The sequence below is a fragment of the Pezoporus occidentalis genome, unplaced genomic scaffold (assembly GCF_034315485.1).
Source record: "Pezoporus occidentalis ecotype Australia unplaced genomic scaffold, CSIRO_AGI_Poc_V1 ctg93, whole genome shotgun sequence".
Classification (NCBI taxonomy): domain Eukaryota; kingdom Metazoa; phylum Chordata; class Aves; order Psittaciformes; family Psittacidae; genus Pezoporus; species Pezoporus occidentalis.
This window is the reverse complement of record NW_026916294.1, coordinates 3063981-3078752: the sequence shown is the minus strand read 5'-3', so window position 1 is coordinate 3078752 and position 14772 is coordinate 3063981. Positions and strand designations below refer to the sequence as shown.

Sequence of the window (14772 nt, the reverse complement as noted above, 5' to 3'; positions counted from 1 at the left end):
CAGGTGACAGTTTTAATCCTGGCTGCTTCTAAATATCCTGCAAGCACAAAAAAGGGGGCATTTTATCTCTGGACTAAATCCACTTTGTGAAAAACACAGGCCAAAATTACAGCTAAGAGGGAAAGGAAGCTAACAGGAAGGAAAAGCTACTTGCCTGGAGTGGCTTCTAGACTAGACCAGGCAGTTACCACATGACAGTTCCCAAAGAAGTCAACATGAATACCTGAGTGGTGTGTGGGACTGCTCTGGGTGGTTTGTGCAGCTTTGAACAAGCATCTCTGCTGGGAAACACCCGTAGCACCGAGTTGAAAACAAAACTAAACCCAGGAATAGTCACTGTCTTCACTGAAGCCTCAAGAGGTTCTTTTCCTTAGGACCTGGAAGAGCACGAGAAACCCTGTTGGTCCTATTCTCAAGCCTAGCTGAGGCACCCTCTGCCTTCACCATCCCCTGCCAGACACGTGAGCAGAGGAGCTGGGGCTCACAGCTGGACCAGTGCCCAGGGCTGGGATGCTGCCTTGGAATGACCGTCCCAGTGGGCTACTTGGGAGGGAGGCACTGGAAACTGTGCTAGCAGCTAAAAACAACTGAGCTGGAGCCAGCGGCTGGAGTGGGGCTAAAGCACCCTCCCCCTGCCTCTCCAGTTTACTCCTGTCCCCTAAAGAAGCAGCCCACAGCATGTTTTAGTCTATGCTTTCAAAGTTTATTTTCCCATCCTTCTGGAGACTGCTTTCTTTCAAAGAGCTGTTGTAATACTAGAGGAACCACATTGTGAGACTGCATCTCGTTGTATAATCTGAGGGGATATAAACCCAAACAAATAAATACAAACACATACATCCAGATGATGAACAGAACTAGATCATTATGTCCCACAGGTGGCTTCTAATTACCTGAACCAGTGGCTGTTTATTGTGGTCTTTCTGCTCTGTCAGGCTGCTACATGCTTTATTGCCTTAGATTTTCCCCATCAGTGACAGGAACTCACTTGCCTTATAACATGCTTTCTCATTTTAAGCTGGAAAATGCTGTATTTGAGCTAAGCACCCTAGCAACTTAAGGGAGAGGCTGGGGGGTGGGAAGGGGCATATTCATTAAGCATGTGATGAATGAAATTGTTTCTCTTTTAGACTGCAATTGGCTAAAGGGTCCCCATGCAGAAAAGCATGTTTGCACCGCACAGCTTTTTATGAGCACAAATGCAGATACGATGATGGCTTAGAGCCTGGGCAAAAGCTTGGAGCTTTATTTTTGGTTCGGTAGGTAGGTCTGATCTCATCACATAATAACAGCGATACAAGTGTTCACAACAGCCAGTGGGCCTTTATCTGGCCGGTGTGAGAACAAAGACTTGGTGAGACATTGTTCAAGATCTTTTTTTATGGCTTAGATAAATATTACAAGCAAACTCCTTGTTGGTAGGTTTTCTGTTAGATAAAAAGGGTGCTCTCTGAAGGTCTTTGGCGGTTTTTATTGAGAAATTTTATCAAGTGCCAAACACAAAGTCCTTCACAGTCTGTGTATATCACCAGCCTCTGGGAAAGAGACTCATAAAGTCGCTGTGAGTGAAGACTAATGATATTAGGTTATTAGACATGTATATTTTCCTTGTTTGGCACTTTCTCCAGAAGGCAGGAATAACTCTCCATTCCCTACAGAATTGTGACATAGATTCCCTACAGAATTCCCTACAGAATTGTAAATAGATAGGGGAAGCTGATCAGGAAGACTCTTTCACTTGGATGGCAAGAAGGGACCCAAGAACTGAAGAACGAGATTGAGACACATTTGTCTATTCAGGTGAGTTTCAGTAGGTTTTAGGCAACCAAGGCCCCAGAATCTGACCCAAAAGGCCCTTCCTTCAGTCATAAACCCACGTGGCACCACCATTTCTACTGCTGCTGCCAGTATGTGTAAGCCATTGCACAGGAGCACCCCAGGATGAGGAGCCTTGCAGAGTGACTGCAGATGTTGCGGAGATCACTATGAAGAACATGGCCCCAAGCAGGCCTTCTTGGCACATCTTTGGGTCTAGTTCAGGCCATACTAGCACTAGCCATGGACATTTTCTTTCAAACTTTAGCCAAGAAAAGATCTCTGATGCTATGATATTGCCACCCAGTTAGACCATTAAAGGAAGTGGAAGACCTGGGTACTTGTCCTTCCTCAGTCGGAGAAGCCTGGGTCTGGTTCTCACCCAAGGAAACTGCTTTAACCATGTGGCCATAAGCACGAAAGTGTGTTAAGTAATAGTACCTCATGCATCTCCTGCAGAAGCTTGGCTGTGCAAACAAGAATGCAAAAGCTGCGAGGACTTTTTGCTGAGCAGGAGTTGGAAGATGAACTTCTTGAACTATTTCAGAACAGAAAATTGCTTGCTGCATTTTGTTTGCTAAATCCAAAATGCTAGATTAGGTAAAATCCACAGCTAAACTTCATCTTTAGAGTCCGGTGTTGAGTACAGAATTAGGAACTGATATTACTGTCCACTACTTCCCTTTGTCAGTGCATGCCTCTGGGATAGTGCTGCATCCAATCTACATTCCCCTTGTTTTGCAGAACTGTAGTTAACTCCTCAGTTCTTCTTTTAGCCTCTCCTTCTACTTTGGGGTTCCAGTTTCTGAAGTTACAGCCTCTGGCCTCAATAGCTTGGAGCCATTCTCACAAAACTCAAAAGTCCTACGTAACCAGCCCAACTGCTTTAGTTACTTCAGAGGAAGTCTCAGCCCTGTGATATATAAAAACCAGACTCAAGTTTCCACTGTTTGCAATGGGGTTTTCTGGTTACTCTCCTCTTTTGTTTGTTTCTTTGGTTTCAAGTCTGCTTCATTCTGTTCCCACAGAGAGATCAGTGCAATCCAAGTAAGAGAAGAGCCATACTAGTAGCCATGTACCAGGGATAGGGCATGTAATTGTGGGTGAGCTGTATAAGGTTTGTGCATGCTTTCTAGGTTCACTCTGAGACTTTGATTGGGGGTTACTTTTCTGGTTGGGCAGCTAACATCCAAAATTGCCCAGGCAGATAACTGAAGATTTACCTTTACATCCAAACTAAATAGCAATGTAGAAAGGGGACGGATGCAGTAGGTCATACTAATAACAGAATCATAGAATAGTTAGGGTTGGAAAGGACCTTAAGATCATCCAGTTCCAACCCCCCTGCCACCTCACACTAAACCATGCCACCCAAGGCTTTGTCCAGCCTGACCTTGAACACCACCAGGGATGGAGCATGTAGAAGTTAAGCCACCTTTATATGCTGATGCGCTTGATCTGTGCCTAAGCCAAGGTACAGTGAAAAGAGAAAGGGACTTGAGAAAAGAAGATGGGGATGGGAACTGTGATCATTCATTGATATACCAAGTCTCAGGTCAGGAGCAGAGTCTCACATAGGCTACTGCAGCACTGCTTGGTTGGCTCAGCCATCCCCCACGCTGCTAATTTGTGAGATACCATTTCAGCACCAACTGCCAACAGGCTGTATGTGTGTTTTATCTTGCAGCTCAGCTTTGTCCTGTCAGCGTGGGTGAGTGATAATATAACCCCTTTCCTGGAGTCATTCCAAGCACCTTATATGCAACGTGGCCAAAGATCAGTTATTTGAACTTTAATGCTATAAGGATACAAACACTTTCCAAACTTTCGTTTCCAAAAGAAAATTGGGTTTGAAGGAAGAAGTGATGGGTTTAAAGCAAGGGGAAAACTGTGCAACAGCAACTGCAGCCAGAGAAAGCAGTGAGAATATGTCAGAGAAACAGTCCTGCAGGCACCCGGGGCAGTGAAGAGGAGGGGAGGAGGTGCTCCGGAGCCTGGAGCTGAGGTTCCCGTGCAGCCCATGGTGAAGCAGCTGTGCTCCTGCACCCCATGGAAGTCCATATTGGAGCAGATCTCCACCTGCAGCCCATGGAGGACCCCACACTGGAGCAGGGGGATGCCCAAAGGAGGCTGTGACCCTGTGGACAGCCCATGCTGGAGCAGGCTTCTGCCCGGACTTGTGGCCCCTTGGAGAGAGGAGACTGTGCTGGAGCAGCCTGTTCCTGAAGGGTTGCATTTGTGGAAAGGACCCATGCTGGAGCAGGGGAAGAGTGTGAGGAGTCATCCCGTAAGAAGGAAGGAGCAGCACAGACAACGTGGGATAAATTGACCACAGCCCCCTGCACCTCGTGGGGGCAAAAAGGTAAAGAAATCAGGAGTGAAGCTGAGCCTAGGAGGACGGGAGGGGTAGGGGGAAAGTGCTGTAAGATTTAGGTTTTATTTCTCATTACCCCACTCCAGTTTGATTAGTAATAAACTGATTTCCCCAAGTCGAGTCTGTTTTGCCTGTGACAATAATTGATGAGTGATCTCTCCCTGCCTTTAGCTCAGGAGCCTTTCATTCTGTTTCCTCTCCCCTGTCCAGCTCAGGAGGGCAGTGACAGAGTTGCTTTGGTGGGCACCTGATGTCCATCCAGGGTCAACCCACCACACGCAGGTTCCCAACTCCTCCTGTTCATTGTTTCCTTTTCCCAGTGGCTCTTTCATGACCATATGCTTTGTACCTGCAGCCAGTTGATACTATTGTGAGGAGGGCACTTCTCCAGCTTCCAGATGTGGTGTTAACTAACTCTTCTAGGAACTGGTTAATCCCTTGTCCCAGAAGGATTTAACAACTGACTGTTGTTTGGGGTGTGGGAAAGACATCCTGCAACTTCTGTTGGTAACACTGGATGCCAGGTAGAGGCACAGAACACCAGAACAACCGTACACTAAAAGCATGACCACCTCAAGCAGAGTTCAGAAGCTCTATATGGGTAGGACCCCCAGTTCATTATATCACAACTGTAAACATGTCCATCCCTGACAGGCAGGACAGATACTTTGGTGAACATAACAGGGGGACAGAAGTTGGCAATAATCTATCTAGTATCTGCCAATCAGAAGCAAAACCCTTGAAATGTCATGATTTTCTATACATAAGCTTCTGTTGCTGATTAGATTTGAAACCAGAGAATTATTTCAAATCTTAGAATTTGCCAGAAAGCAAAAGCGTGGCACCAGTCTGTCTAGAACCTTGTTCATAAACACTGCTGTAAACTCAGTGTAGTTTAGGTTAGATGAATATGAAACAGTCTCTGTTCAGTTATTTGGATTCTGGATGTGGACATATAGAATTTGGCTTAAATATATTTTCCAGAAAAGTTGTAAACTGCTGATGAAGGCAGTGTGCGTATCAAATTTTAAGCTAAATCAGTGTGATTTTTATACACAAACCCATCTCATTGCAGAAAGAAACCCATTAAGGCACAACTAAGATGGTCTTTGTCTCTTTGTGCCTAATGTTTTCACATATAGAGAGGAAAAAAGAGAACTGTCTTCTGCGCATTGATTTTACAGGCAAGAAACACACCCCAAAGTTGTTTAGTTCTATTTTTCTTTCTTCCCTTTCTCTGGGGAGCTTTTGTGCTACCTGTGACAACCAGCGGTGTTTCATGGACATCAGGGTTAAGCAGCACTCAGGCAAGATCCAACTGAGCTCTCACATCTTGCTGTCCAAACAGCAAGACCCTTAGCTATGGAGCTACAGGGGAAAAAAGGCCTTCCAACTTGGCAGTGGGATTAATGTTTGTTTATCCCTTAATCCTAAAGCAGGCTTGCGGCAATTAGAAAGAGATTCGCACACACTCATCCAAAGATACTGCTGCTTTATTATCTATATACCTTACTTTATTTTATATGCACCCTATTCCTCTGTGATTCAGTGACCTACAGAAAATGGCCTGCTTGTTTCTGTAAAAATTAACATAAGCAAAAAAGTTACCTTTTTTTTTGGTACAGATAATGGATAATTTACGAACTTTACCTCTGTCTTTACCTTTTTTATCTACCAACCACATCCAAACACCTAAATGACCGGTATTCTTGGGCTTCACGTTTGTGGCGTTATTTCAAGCAGTCTGCACAGTTCCTGTGGCTGACTGAGATGTCATCTAGCAAAAGTCTGCTTAGGAGGGTATCATGGTCGCTACAATAGGTTATTAAAAATGTATTTAAACTCTTTAAAGCTTATTGATGATTACATCAGACTGGTCTTTTCTAGAGTCCACTCAGATAGCCAGTTCCTCTGCTGCTTGGTTCCCCAAAACCTATGGCTGACAGCAGATCCACTGCTCATTTCATAAGCACATATGGTACATGACTGTTCATTTCCACTGGTGTGTGCCGGTTCATAGGGTTATGTGGTGGAAGCACAGGAGGCTGCTGAAGAGAGCAAGCACGCTACTGCTGCATGCTGCACAAAACCACTTCTGAGAATGAAATATTCTGTTCAAGTCACTTAAAAAGCAAGCCAATACTCCCAGCCATCAGCAAGGACAAAAATAGGGTATGTAACCCATTCTTTATTTATGTGCATTCCAGTGCATTTTTGCTGGGGGTGTGGAAAGGGGAATGGCAAGTGCTTTCCAACTTTCCATGGCAGAATTGTGACTCCAACTTCTTTCCTGTCTTGTGTACATTGAAAAGGACACAGTCTTAGTCCTCCTCTCCAGCTACTTCAGGCCCTGCTTACTGGCAGCCTCTGTGGATGTCCTAGGGAATACACAGGCTCTACTACGACATCCATTCTCAGGTACTGCCAGTTCCATTACTCTTTTGCTGCACTAGTGGAGGTTCCTAGGTGATTTAAAACCAAGTTAACAAAAGTGAGTTTAAAAAGTTAATAAAATAGTGTCGGCCAGTTCCAGATGACTCTTAAGTATTTGCATCAGCCTCCCCTGATCCAGGCACACACTTCCCCAGGAGGCTGAGACCAGAGCTAGGGTATTTTCATTCTGCATGCACTTGCTTGCTGATTTTAGATCTAGATAGAATATCCACCCCGTGTTGCAAAAGTTCTTCCCATTGCTCAGAAACATACCCTGCTTAGGACTTCCCATCCCAAAAGCATTTGCTGCATTTTTCCTCCCCTTCCTCCTTTCCCCCTTCCCTTTAATGTTTTTCCCTTCTGACGTCAACATAGTAGAAGGAAACAAAATCTCCCGTGATCAGCTCTGGTTGTCTAAACTTCATTGCTCTGATTTTCAACAATGAATGAGGCATTTACACGTTCTTTCATCTCTACGTCCATGCACAGGCATAGAATCATAGAATGGTTTGGGGTGGAAAGGACCTTAAAGCTCATCCAGTTCCAACCCCCTGCCATGGCCAGGGACACCTCACACTAGACCATGTCACCCAAGGCTCTGTCCAACCTGGCCTTGAACACTGCCAGGGATGGAGCATTCACCACTTCTCTGGGCACGCTGTGCCAGTGCCTCACCACCCTCACAGTAAAGAACTTCTTCCTTACATCTAACCTGAACTTCCTGAATGGGATGATGGTAATTTTGTGGGAAGAGTATTCTTCCCCAAAGCTTTTAGGTGCTAATGTACAATGGTGATGGACTGTATAAGATGCTACATGGAGGGATTCTGTTAAATTAAAAGTATTTGCTGTCCTCATGGTAGCAGTAAGAGGCATTACTTGCTGCCAGCATCCTTCTCTACTCATGGAAGGCCAGGTTTTTGGGAAAAGGTAGTGACTTACACAGAAGAAACTGAGGGAGCAAAGAGTTTACAAATGAACCTTGTCACCAAACCAGAACAGAGGTGATGTGTAACAACTGTTAAGAGACTGCTAAAGAATTCTTTAACTTACAAGAGCATGAAAAAGCAGATAAGTGTAAAAAGCAAAGGTGGCTTGAAATATTTCACCATTTACTTATTTTCTAAGATAAAAAACAAACCTACATTTCAAAATTTACTACCAGTGTTTCCTAATTCTTCCACCTCAATCATTTTGAGCTCCGTCCCTCCGAGAGCAGGGGGAGGGCAAGAAAGGGGGGGAAGTGAGTGAACGAATTACCTGACTGGGTTTAAACCACGACATGGTGGTAGGTTGACACATGTCTATTAAATTTTTACTTCCAAAGTACTTTCTGTTTGTCACTGCTTCTGGTGATGCTGTGATTTTGCCCATACTTTAACAACCAGCCACTGTATTGAGCAAACACAAGGAATGGAAATGTAACCATCTGAAAGACAAATGTAATTTAAAACTCTTTGTGCTAAACAACTTGTGTTATGGTGTCAACAAGAACCTTTGTAATAGCTAACAAACAGTGAAATGAAACCTGGTGTCTTGTTTTCATGGTTCAAGCAAGGAGAAAAGCAAAAATTAAACAAGATCTTAAATTATCTGCTCTATGTTCAGTTGTGTCTTTTTCAATAACCTACAATGTTCTGTAGTCAGAAAGACAAACATATCATTTACTGCTTATACTGTCCCATTTTAACAGTGCATGCTAGGTAGAAGAGGGTAGAAAACACAGTTATTTTCCAGAACTAGGAATTGTTCCCCACAGATACAGTTAAAACCTCTTAACAGAATTTTGATACTCACTATCTGCAATCTGCTTTTCTTTGCAGCACATCCTATACTTTTTAGTGAGGCAAAATGTGAATGAAATTCAAATGCCAGGACTTCATAATTCAGCATTCTGACCTATATTCGTAATCTCTTTTACTTTCAAGAATCAGATCCTGTCCCAAGCCCATGAAATTGTCTTAAAAAATGACAAGATTCCTATTTAAGCTGCAAGGTATATGTGTGTCCCACTTGGTGTTTGAGGTGGAAATCTGTAGGCTCACCCTCGTAGTCACAGCTGTTACAAGTGAAGGTTTTAGTATAACCGTATGACCTTAAGAACATCACCAAGAATATTAGGTACAGTGAGATTGTGTCAGTTACGAGATGATGGTATTATAATATCCTTGTACTTCTTCTTTAGCAGATAGAAAGAGCTGGCCAGTTCTTTCACCTGGTATATGCAATGGGATTATCATAGTGGTTTCTACTGTCATACTTTTTCATTTCCAGAAATCACTCTCTATGATGGCAACAAGCATAAGATTATTTTAGTTCAAGTGCAATGTTCTGCATCGAATTTGGTACTTGTGCTTTAAAGAAGCAGTGTGTAATGATACTACTACTGCTACTACTACTACTACTACTAATAGCAGGCTTTACCTCTGTTTAACTACTGTCTCAAAGCCCAACTTTTCTCCTCTCTGAAGTAGATTTACTTTGCAGACGTTAGATGGCCATTGAGGGTTTGGTTCCAGAAGGATTTACACTTAGGATTTTTAAGCAGATTGTGCTGGAGGTCACAAAAATTCTTCAACTGGGTTGTCATTTCATTCCATTCCAGTAAGTGCTTTTTAAAAGGCAGAGGCAGATGGTTGCAATCTTAGTTAGCAAGGGTTTTCTTAACTGCAGTGCACAAACAGCTACTTGAGGGCTAAAAATTTGCCCTAATAATTTATAGTTCAGGAAATTTACTTTTTCATAAGCCAATTCCAGATTGCAGGGTTAACCCGAGGCTCCAGGAGCTCTGAAAGAGTCCCCCTTTTAAACGTTCATGGCTATTAGGACAGCAATCTGAACTCCAAATAGCACATCTGCCCTCACAAAGGGAATGCTCAGGGAAAGAGCTCTTTTGGGATGACTGGGTGACTGCACTGTACTTTGGTAATCCAAACTGTTAAACCTGTTTGGATAACTGGTTAAGGAATAAAGCTGACACACCAGCATTATCAGTTTCATGACACAAATTAAATAGCTAGGCCAAGATTTTCACGCTTACCTAGTTGGTGTTTGGTGCTGCCCTTAAGGTACATAAAGGAGGGTCACTGTTGAGGTTGTAGGAGGTGCTTGCGTCTCTTCGGGACCCATCTTCTGACCAGCCAGCCCATCAGGTGATGCCTGTTAGACTTCAGAGAAAGGATAAATGCCAAATCACTAGTAATTTTTAGTGTGACATTAGTCTTTCATTCTAAAACTGTTAAAAACATGCTCTGCAACTTACTGCATAGATAAATAGCCAACTACAGAATTAATGCTTACTATTTTCACTTTTTTCACATAGGTCCATGATGTTATGTCAACTGCTAGTACTTGTCTTTGGAATATCACTAGCTAGTGATGTATATGCATTTAGAAGCTGTTATTCAGAAGCCCAAGTCTCCGTATATTATTATTGCAACCTCACAGATATTCCAACTGTGCCAAAGGATACAGTGAAGCTTTTGCTAACTTTCAACTATATCACACAAGTGACTGCAACTTCATTTCCACTGCTGGAGCACTTGTTTCTGTTGGAAATCGGAATGCAGTATGTCTATCCTGTTACCATAGGAAAAGAAGCTTTCAGGAACCTGCCAAACCTTCGTATCTTAGACTTGGGTTACAACAGCATTCTTCAACTGGATATTGATGCTTTTGTGGGCTTGCCAAGCCTGGCTGTACTCCGTCTGTTTCAGAACAACCTTGGAGATTCCATCCTGGAGGAACATTACTTTCAAGATTTGAGCTCATTAGAAGAATTGGATCTTTCAGGGAACCAGATCACAAAACTTCAGCCTCATCCCTTGTTTTATAATCTGACAGCCTTGAAAACTGTGAACCTGAAATTCAACCCGATTTCCAACCTGTGTGAGAGCAATCTGACCAGCTTCCGAGGAAAACACTTCTTATTTTTTAGCCTCAATTCAAATTACTTGTACAAGACAGATGAAACAACCTGGGCCAAATGCCCAAATCCTTTCAGCAATATCACGTTTACCTCACTAGACCTTGGTGTCAATGGCTGGAGCACAGAGAAAGTCCAAGCTTTCTCTTCAGCCATTAAAGGGACGCAAATAGGTTCTTTAATATTTAGCTTTCATATAATGGGTTCTGGATTTGGCTTTAGTAACTTAAAAAACCCAGATCAGGATACGTTTGCAGGACTAGCAAGAAGTGATCTCCGTTTGCTTGATATTTCAAATGGTTACATTTTCTCTCTGAAATCTTTAATCTTTCAAAGCCTTGGTAGTCTGGAATCACTGAACCTGTTCAAAAACAAGATAAACGAAATCCAAAGGCAAGCATTTTTTGGCTTGAGAAACCTAAAAACTCTCAATCTCTCAAGTAATCTTTTAGGCGAGTTGTACGATTATACTTTTACAGGCCTACGTAGTGTCATGTATATTGATCTACAGCAAAATCATATTGGGATTATTCAAGAAAAATCATTCAGTAACTTAGTAAGTCTGAAAATAATTGATCTTCGAGACAATGCCATTAAAAAGCTCCCTTCCTTTCCACATCTGACCTCTGCTTTTTTAGGTGACAATAAACTAATGTCCATAGCTGGCAAAACACTAGCAGCAACATACCTGGAATTAGAAAGAAATTGGTTGGCAAACCTGGGTGACCTGTACATCCTTTTCAAAGTTCCAGATGTGCAGTATATCTTCTTAAAACAGAATCGCTTCTCCTATTGTGTGAAAAATGATAACGTTATAAAAAACAAACAGTTAATCTATATGGATCTAGGTGAAAATATGTTACAGCTCGTTTGGGAGAGAGATTTATGTTTGGATGTGTTCCATGGACTGTCCAAACTTCAAGTTCTGCATCTGAATAACAACTACCTTAGTGCTCTTCCACAGGAGGTTTTTAGAGGTTTAACATCCCTAAAAAGACTTAATCTAGCTTCCAACCTATTGTCTCATCTTTCTCCTGGGATTTTCCCACAAAGCCTAACAAACCTAAACTTATCTGGAAACCAGCTTTTTTCCCCTGATCCTGAAGTCTTTATGACTTTGAGTATTTTGGATATAACACATAATAACTATGTTTGTGACTGTACTTTAAAAAGCCTACTAGTGTGGCTAAATGAAACCAACGTAACCCTAGCTGGCTCAGAGTCTGACAGGTACTGTGTATACCCACCTGCATTTGCAGGGGTACCACTGTCATCTCTGACATATGATGATTGCAGTGAAGATGAACTCCAGCAGACACTCAGATTCTCATTATTTGTCTTCACCTCTGTCACTCTTCTAATGTTTCTGATGGCAGTCATCATTTTTACTCGCTGCCGGGGTATTTGTTTTGTCTGGTATAAAACTATAACCAAAAAAGTGATAGATAGGCATCCAAAAGTAGCAGATAAAAGCGAATACAAATATGATGCGTATTTGTGCTACAGCAAAAATGACTTTGAATGGGTCCAGAATTCTTTGCTGAAGCACTTGGATTCACAGTATTTTGATAAAAACAGATTTACCTTGTGCTTTGAGGAAAGAGATTTCTTGCCTGGGGAAGAACATATCAACAATATTCGGGATGCCATTTGGAACAGCAGGAAAACAATTTGCATTGTGACCAGGCAGTTTCTCAAAGATGGGTGGTGTGTGGAAGCCTTTAATTTTGCCCAGAGCAGGTACTTTTCTGATCTGAAGGATGTCCTCATTATGGTAGTGGTTGGGTCCCTTTCTCAATATCAGCTGATGAAACACAAACCAATTCGAAACTTCTTACAAAGGAGTCAGTATCTGCGGTGGCCTGAAGATTATCAAGATGTGGACTGGTTTTTAAATAACCTTTCTTGCCAAATTCTGAAGGAAAAGAAAGTGCAAAAGAAAGGCAATGGTATAGAGCTGCAGACTGTAGCAACACTCTCACATTGATAGTGTGTGGGTCACTGGCTTATTAAATAGCCCATTTCAAGCTGTGCCATGGCAGGAATAAACAGAAGTTGGCTTCATCTTTCCTTGGAAAAGCAGGCAGAAAGATAACTGTTTCAGTATAAATCCTACTAAACATGGAGACTGCTTGAAAGCAGTCAGCAAATATGTGAAGGTGCAATTGTTTTATGGGCTATGACCCACGTTTTCAGGAGAATGAAATGAATCACAGATGCTTCACATTCTGGATGCTCAGCTTCAGACACTAAAGAATGCAGATTTACTTACTGACAGGTCTGTTTCAGTTAGAGAAGGTGGTTGTTTTAAATAGAGTCCACGGTACTGTACAGGAGTGACCAAGTATGCTTTCATGTATGGCCTAGCCAGACCATGGGTTCACGGCTTACTCCTTTCTAAACTCAGTAACTTTTCATGCTCTGTTTCAAAGTAGAACCAGTGCTTTGCACCTTTATACTTTAAATGGGTGTAACACATTTCATTTATTTACCTACACAATTAGCCTCAGCTTCCCAACTGGAACGTACAAACTCTGAACTTCGTTCATCTCCTTCCCCTCCACAACTTCTCTGCTTGGTAGTAAAACGAGGGTCATCAGTCTACTTCACTTATTGCTGTTCCAGCCCAGTGCTTTTTCAGTTGTGCTGCCTCCTGCCTTGCAGAGAGGAGCAGGTATCCCCAAAGAGCTGAAGCAAGGCTGAGCTTGAAAAGCAAGCAAGAAACTACCTCAACAGCCATGAGGGCTATACACCGGTGACATGGCCGATAGCTCAGCGACTGCCTGACACCTTTCACACACCCTGGGAGGGGAAAGCACAGACAAGTGGTGTGTAATTTGGGTTGTTCATCCTGTGTCCTGATCAGTTCTATAAGGTGGGGGGTTTTTTGCTTCTGTTGATCTATTTTTCATTATTTCCTGGTACCTCTCTGATCATTTTAGCACTGTTTGTTCAGGTATCTGCCTCCAGGAAGTTGTTCAGGGTCATTTTAATAAAAGCCTGTCTTTGTGTTCACTGTTACAGAACCTTCACCTCTCATTTCAACAGTCACATGCTCCTTGAGTGTGCTGCTCAGCTCAGTTTATACTTTTATTTAACTAAAGTTTACCAAAGTAATTCCAGTATGGCCTCAGTGAGTTTTTCACTCTAGTGAGGAAGCAGGAATGGGAGGTTTTATAAGCTGACCTTAGCTGCAAACAAATAATACTATCTTAACTATTTTGATGGAAATGGAAACATAAAATCCACTTAACGTAAATAGAGTTGTTTGAATATAGATGAGCCTCTGGCAGATCTAATTTTCTCCCAGTGCCCCAGTAGACAGGATTTCTATAGATAAAATTACTACAGTAAAATATTGCTTCCTTCTCAATTAGGGTAGTCGTTCAGACACAGAAAAGGGCTAAACCTCGTAAAGTTTTCCAGGCAGCACGGGGTGTGGGGAAGCAGATTCAAGTGGGATTGACTGTGCTGGTGCGGCCCTGGGTGTCGCTGTTGGCTCAGGTAACAGCTAGGGCTCCCTAAAATCCTCCTGCCTCCAGTCCCCTGCAGCTGCTGGCATTAGGTACAAAATGCTGCTGCAGAGGGAGGTCCGAAGAAGAACCAGCAGCCCCGACCTCCCACAGCCCCCTTGGGCTGTCAGAAAAGTCAGAACCTGCATTTCAAGACCATGAAAATGTCCAATCTTTTTCCTTTTGTCCCCAACCAGTGCAAATATCTATAGGCATCCTTTAACGCCAGAGGTTAGACTGGGAGTATTAGAATAAAAACCATGGACAGATAGGCAAAGCAGAACGGATCTGTACAACAAAGTCCATGTGCAAGACTAGGCTGTTAGAGTATGGATCTGTGCGTGGTGTAGGAGATGGGGATTTTAAAAGCGTGCTTGAGAAATGGTATTTGAATGAATGTCACAAAGCATTTTTGGTCAAGTGTTGACTGAGAGCCCTCTCCAGTTAGGACCTTATTGTATACTTATAAGACATTCCTGTATCACTTCAGATACTTCTGCTAGCCTATGCATGCAGGAATGACAAGCGGATGCATAAATTACTGAGATGGCTTTAATCAAGGCTTTTCCATTTTGTTTGACATGCTCCTGTCTACTTCATGCTTATGCCACTGGTGGGAGGTGGCTACATAAACCTTGCATTGAACTTCTGTCTTTGGAAAGGTCTGGCTTTTTACATGGAGGTTGTAATAAAACCTTTGGATGAAATTTCAT

General features: G+C 42.6%; 1 protein-coding gene across 1 annotated transcript; it reads left to right on the top strand.

Annotated features, from left to right (window-relative positions):
- Positions 1-8945: 8945 nt before the first annotated feature.
- On the top strand, positions 8946-13573 carry TLR5 (toll like receptor 5). Its single transcript, XM_062605707.1, has one exon. The coding sequence runs from the start codon at positions 9949-9951 to the stop codon at positions 12532-12534; it is 2586 nt and encodes an 861-aa protein (XP_062461691.1). The 5' UTR covers positions 8946-9948; the 3' UTR covers positions 12535-13573.
- Positions 13574-14772: the final 1199 nt, after the last annotated feature.